This window comes from Penaeus chinensis, chromosome 31 (genome assembly GCF_019202785.1).
Source record: "Penaeus chinensis breed Huanghai No. 1 chromosome 31, ASM1920278v2, whole genome shotgun sequence".
Classification (NCBI taxonomy): domain Eukaryota; kingdom Metazoa; phylum Arthropoda; class Malacostraca; order Decapoda; family Penaeidae; genus Penaeus; species Penaeus chinensis.
In genome coordinates, this window is record NC_061849.1 from 17,469,912 (window position 1) to 17,476,210 (window position 6,299).

At 36.2% G+C, this 6,299-nt stretch overlaps 1 protein-coding gene across 1 annotated transcript; it reads left to right on the forward strand.

The window, feature by feature from the left end:
• The first annotated feature begins 737 nt into the window (after positions 1–737).
• On the forward strand, positions 738–5,650 carry LOC125041870 (crooked neck-like protein 1). The gene is made up of 8 exons (XM_047637239.1): positions 738–865; positions 1,760–2,010; positions 2,217–2,304; positions 2,443–2,562; positions 2,725–3,306; positions 3,462–3,674; positions 4,066–4,335; positions 4,698–5,650. The coding sequence occupies exons 1-8, from the start codon at positions 827–829 to the stop codon at positions 5,601–5,603; spliced, it is 2,469 nt and encodes an 822-aa protein (XP_047493195.1). The 5' UTR covers positions 738–826; the 3' UTR covers positions 5,604–5,650.
• The last annotated feature ends 649 nt before the right edge of the window (positions 5,651–6,299 follow it).

The window sequence follows — 6,299 nt, forward strand, 5'->3', positions numbered from 1 at the left end:
CTTTGAAACACAAATTACTCGTATGAAAGTCACAGATCAGAGCTTTGCGCTCATCTGAACATCTCCATAATATGTCGCAGAATTTTTAGCTAAAATTATTAAGGGTGACATTGTAACATCGTGTGGACTCAGGGATTTGTTTTCCGTCAGTCTAAGAAACGCCTATTTTTTTTTTTTTTTTTTTTTATAGATGTCAACGAAAGCCAAGGCATGTGAACATATTTACGTATCGAACTGTTCAGTATTGCTATTATCATTAATGAAGTGCACGCACACACACACACACACACACACACACACACACACACACACACACACACACACACACACACACACACACACACACACACACACACACACACACACACACACACACACACACACACACACACACACACACACACACACACACACACACACACACACACACACACAGTGTAGTTTATATTTGGTTTACCACTAAGTAATTTTATGAGTAGTATTTTATTTATCTATTTTTAACATGTATAAAGACTGTCTACGCTAAAAGAAACCCTTTCATGTAATCTTATGTGTTTGATGAATGCCGGCATTCTTTCAGAATTATCGCTATTTTCGGGACATTATAAATAAAATCTCTGTAGCTTTCGTATTAATTTATTAAGGATGGATAAAATTATATATCCATGTCCACAAAGGATATATATATGTGAAAAAGAAATACGCCAGGAGAAACGTATTTTAAAGGTTTGTTTTGTGTTCGTAGCCCCTCACGATTGTTTACCATGAAGCTTGAGTGTGTTCTGAAAATTTTGCTCTAAGAATTGAATGAAATAACTAATACATCATGACCAGCAAGCCGCAGAAAATGCCCAAAGTGGCAAAGGTATGCAATTATTCGAAGAAATTTGTATATAAAAGGAGAGTTTCATAGGTGTTTCCTTATAGAAATGATAAATGATCATGCACAGGGTAGGATAGGAAGAAGCATTGATAAGCATTTGCTGTTTTTTTCTGTTTGATTTTATGTCGAAATGTACTTCCACATGTAATTATTGTAATTACTAGTATGGATAACTAAGTTTCTTGGAATTAGAGACTCCACCACAAGTTTAATGTAAAAGCTGTTACTTTGCAAATAGCATTTTGATTCATAAAGAATACTCAGCCAGTTTAGTATAGTCAGAGTATTAAAAAATTATCCGAGAGAAACTCACACATACTGAGATAGAAACAATAGCAAATATGTTAGGTCGCCTGTGACCCGGTATGCAGTTTGACTCCTGAAAGCAAGACCTTATCATTCACAGTCTCGTAAGAAAGACTGTGCAGTCTGTTAATACAAATTAAAGTATTTGTCAGTGAAAATATTGCAGCAAAGTAGATTCTAGCATTATTACTTTAAGTAACCACATTAAAGATAATAGATTTGGATTTGCAACAGAAGACAATTAAAAATAGGATACGCAATCTACAAGTGACTCGTAAAGATAGAATATAAGGTGTAAATGATTTAACAATCTCTATCTTGCCAGAATATATATAGTGGAGGTATGTTGTTCTTTTACTGAAGTGCTGAAGGGACAAAGGCCATGTTGAGCACTTGCATAAATGCATCAGATGCAACTCTTGACTTACCTTTATTTTCTTCAATTTTTTTGCTTTAGCTAATAGTGATGTAATATATGTTCTCTGTCTGTTCTCTACCTCTTTTAAATCCTCTTATCAAGATTTACCAGTACTTACATTTTTCATTCTTCAAACATTATTTTTTCCTCAGGTGAAAGATAAATCACCTGCTGAACTCCAAATCACAGCAGAACAGCTGCTTAGGGAGGCTAAGGAGAGAGAATTAGAGATTGTCCCACCACCTCCTCGCCAGAAGATCTCTGATCCAGAAGAGCTCCAAGAATATCGCCTGAAGAAAAGGAAGGCATTTGAAGATAATATCCGTAAGAACAGAGGTAATATCTCAAATTGGATAAAATACGCTAAATGGGAGGAAGAGCAGCAAGAAATTCGACGCTCAAGGTATGTGTAATGCTGTTGTCATAGGCAGTGAAGCTTCTTTATTTAACACTAAGACATTCTTATTTTAGTGTATATTCGTTTATGATCTAATTTGAATAATAGGCTACCTAAAAAATGCACACAGACATATATGTATGTGTCAGTGTTTGTTTGCTTGTTTGTTAAAAACATTTTCCTAATTTCACAAATTCCCTCATGTTCAATAGGTCTGTATACGAGAGAGCTCTGGATGTAGATCACAGAAACATTACACTATGGCTAAAATATGCAGAGATGGAGATGAGGAACCGTCAGGTTAGTTGTGGTTTAAACATTTGTGATTGTGATGTGAATCTTATGGTATATGTTGTATAATTTTGAAGATTATATTGAAAAAGTGAATTAATTTCACAAATCCTGTTTTATGATTTATTTGCAATTAAATGTTTGCAGGTGAATCATGCAAGAAATGTCTGGGACAGAGCAGTAACCATCCTACCTAGAGCAAACCAGTTTTGGTACAAGTTCACATACATGGAGGAAATGCTGAAAAATATTGCTAATGGACGTCAGGTGAGGTTTCGACTACACATTTTCTTGTTCACATTTCTTTGATCTGATGCAGTTATTTGATCATTCCTTTTTTAGCCCCTTTTAATGCCCAAATTGATTAATGAAATAAAGAAATGAAAAAGAGGCATCATACACATTATATAAAGAAATAACTATTTACAGATCTTTGAACGCTGGATGGAATGGCAACCAGATGAGCAAGCCTGGCTTACCTATATCAAATTTGAACTACGTTACAAGGAATTAGACAGAGCCAGAACAATTTATGAGAGATTTGTTTATGTCCACCCAGAGCCTAAAAATTGGATCAAATATGCTCACTTTGAAGAAAATCATGGCTACATACAGAGTGCCCGACGTGTTTATGAGCGGGCAATACAATTCTATGGAGATGATCACTTTGACGAAAACCTGTTCATTGCCTTTGCCAAGTTTGAAGAGGGCCAGAAGGAGCATGACCGGGCAAGAGCCATCTACAGATATGCCCTTGACCACATGCCCAAAGAAAAGTGTCTCACTCTCTACAATGAATACACTCGTCATGAAAAGAAGTATGGAGACAAATCTTCCATTGATGATGTGATCTCTAGTAAGAGAAAGTTTCAATATGAAGAAGCTGTAAAGGCCAATCCCCATGAATATGACACTTGGTTTGATTATGTGAGAATGCTGGAAGCAGATGGAAATGTGGACCTTATACGAGAGACCTATGAGAGGGCAATAGCCTGCGTCCCTCCTATAAAGGTGTGTGTGTTGTGTTTTCTTAAAGGAATTACTTTTTTGAATAAAAGTGTGTGGATTAAGTTTGTCTAGGATAGCTGTTTATGACTGATTCATAATTCTGAGTAGCAGAATTATTATAAATAAATGTGTTATAATTAGTTCCTTCATATTTTCAGGAAAAACGACACTGGCGGAGATACATCTACCTTTGGATTTATTATGCAATTTTTGAAGAACTCAACACAAAAGATATGGAAAGAGCACGTCAGGTCTACCAAATGTGCATCCGACTAATTCCACACAAAATTTTTACCTTTGCAGAAATTTGGTTATTATATGCCAAGTTTGAAATTCGTCAAAAAGACTTGGCAGCAGCAAGAAAAGCTATGGTAAGTTAAATGCATGTCATATATCTTGTGTGAGTGTTGGTAAATAGACAAAAACTGTGATATGTAAAATTGTTTTTAGAGTACTTTTATGGTTGCATATTAAATTTTCAAAATGGATAAAGGACAGGGAATGAATTGAATTTTTTATTCAGTTATTTCCATTTGTTACTAGTTCCCTTTATACTATATGGTATTTCCCAGTTATAAAAATCTTTTTTAATCAATTTTGAACTTAGCTTATCTTTAAATCCTTTTGAGGAATCATTCACTTAGATGATCTTACCTTTGCTGCACGCAGTTGCATTGTGGTAAGTGTCAATTTTAGATGCTAGTAAAGAATTAGGTACTTATTCCTTTCAAGTGTAACATATGTTTCTAACTCATCTCACAGGGTCAAGCTCTAGGTATGTGTCCCAAGCATAAACTTTTCCGTGGATATATTGACCTGGAAATCAAGCTGCGTGAGTTTGACCGCTGCCGCAAGTTGTATGAGAAGTGGGCTGAGTTTGACCCAGAAAATTGCAAGATGTGGATCCAGTTTTCAACCCTTGAGGCCATGCTGAATGATGATCAGCGTGCAAGGGGCATCTACGAGCTGGCCATTGCTCAGCCGAGGCTTGATATGCCTGAGTACTTGTGGAAGTCATACATAGATTTTGAGGTTAGCATTTACAGTTTTCAGTTGGTGTCAGTTTATTTGTTTAAATAAACTAATTTGTTTTTTTTTGTATCAGTTTATATAAAAAGACAATTTTTTTCTTGACATTCATTAAATGTGATCAGTATCATAAACATTTAGTCTGCTACTAGTAAATATATTAAGGGAACCAGAAAGTATGAGGATAATTTTTCTTACATAATTTTAGATATCCTGCAGTTTCAAGGTTGTTCAAACCTATTAAGGGATCATTACTAGAATGATGTAAATTCAAATGAATATATTATATGATTATATAGGACACTAATACTAAGATTTGATTGATCAATATTTCTCACTTATATCTAACTGTTACCATGTTCCAGGTGGAGCAAGAAGAATGGGATAATGTAAGGAACCTTTATGAACGACTTCTGGAGCGCACTCATCATGTCAAAGTTTGGATTAGTTATGCCAAGTGTGAACATTCGATGCTAGTAGAAGATAATGTTGTCCATGCAAGGGCAGTCTTCCAGAAAGCCAATCGTGTCTTGCGCTCTTCCCAGGAGAAAGAACAGCGATTAATGCTGCTAGAAGCCTGGAAGGAATTTGAAGAAGAATTTGGAGATGACACAAGTGCAGGAAAAGTGAAGCAGCTGATGCCCAGAAAGGTCACACGTCGACGACAAGTCACAACAGACGATGGCTCGCAAGCTCGATGGGAGGAATACATTGACTACATTTTCCCAGATGATGAGGCAGCCAAACCATCACTGCTCTTGCTAGCAAAGGCAAAAGAATGGGTTAAGAAGCAGCAGGAGCAGACACAAGAGGTTCCAGAAATCAGGGAAGAGAAAGATGGATATGAGGAGTCTGCTGTTGTTGATCCCAACCTGGACCGTGATGACAGTGATGTGGACGTGGGTTCATCCAGCAGTGAGTCTTCCAGTGAGAGTGAGGAAGAGTCACAGGAAAAAGGAAACAAAGGGAAAGTGAGAGAGAGGAAGAGAAAAGCATCCTCAAGTAGCAATAGTGACAAGGAATCCCCACCTGCATCTTCAAAGAAAAGAGAAAGAAGAAAATCTCCTAGTAGCAGTAGCAGCAGCAGTAGTAGCAGTAGCAGTAGCAGTAGCAGTAGTAGTAGCAGTGATGAAGATGAAAAGACACCCAAGAAAAGAGAAGAAAAAAGCAGTAGAAATATCTCTGATGACAGAAATGAAGCCAGAAAAGAAGACAGAAATGAAGCCAGAAAAGAAGACAGAAATGAAAGCCAGAAAAGAAGACAGAAATGAAGCCAGAAAAGAAGACAGAAATGAAGCCAGAAAAGAAGACAGAAGAAGAAATGAAAAAAGATACTCTGCTGATATTGATGATGAAAGGAGTAGGAGCCGATCAGATAGAAAGAAAAGAGAATATAATGAGAGAGATCGACGGGAGGAAAGAAGGGAGAGGAGGAGGAGGACACCCTCAGACAGAAACTAAAAACAGGGAAGTGTTTCGGAGGTTGAGGCACATCTGAAATACAGTATATATTTACATTAAATGCTGTATGTATTTATCAAGTATTTGAGATTGCTTTCAAAAGTTAATAATATGTTTTACCAATATACAAGGAAATGGTTGTTGATAAGTTTTTTTTCCGAATAGGTTCAGCAATGCAGTTGAGAAATTAAAGGTTTATAAGTAATTTGTCTGTATTTTTCTTGTTTGTTTTATTGACATATAGACAGTGTTTTTAATCCCAACAGCAAATGTTCTTTTTTGAAAACTATATTAGATATATTCAGAATACCAATTAAAAACAAATGAAACTGCAGATCTTGTTTTTGGGTGCTGATACTCAATCTGTATTTCTCCATTTACCCCCTATAGAATACAAATACATTGGTGGTATAGATGGCCAAAAAGGGAAATGTCTTGTATTTTTTATGTTTCCCCCAAGATCGTTTTTATCCCTTTTCTTGATAGGAAATAATGCATAGCTGGGA

Excerpts from the sequence above, each read along its gene's own strand:
- LOC125041870 (XM_047637239.1), top strand. The coding sequence starts at position 827 with ATGACCAGCAAGCCGCAGAAAATGCCCAAAGTGGCAAAG. Across the intron at positions 866-1,759 it reads AAATGCCCAAAGTGGCAAAG|GTGAAAGATAAATCACCTGC; the intron begins GTATGCAATTAT and ends TTTTTTCCTCAG. Across the intron at positions 3,307-3,461 it reads CCTGCGTCCCTCCTATAAAG|GAAAAACGACACTGGCGGAG; the intron begins GTGTGTGTGTTG and ends TCATATTTTCAG.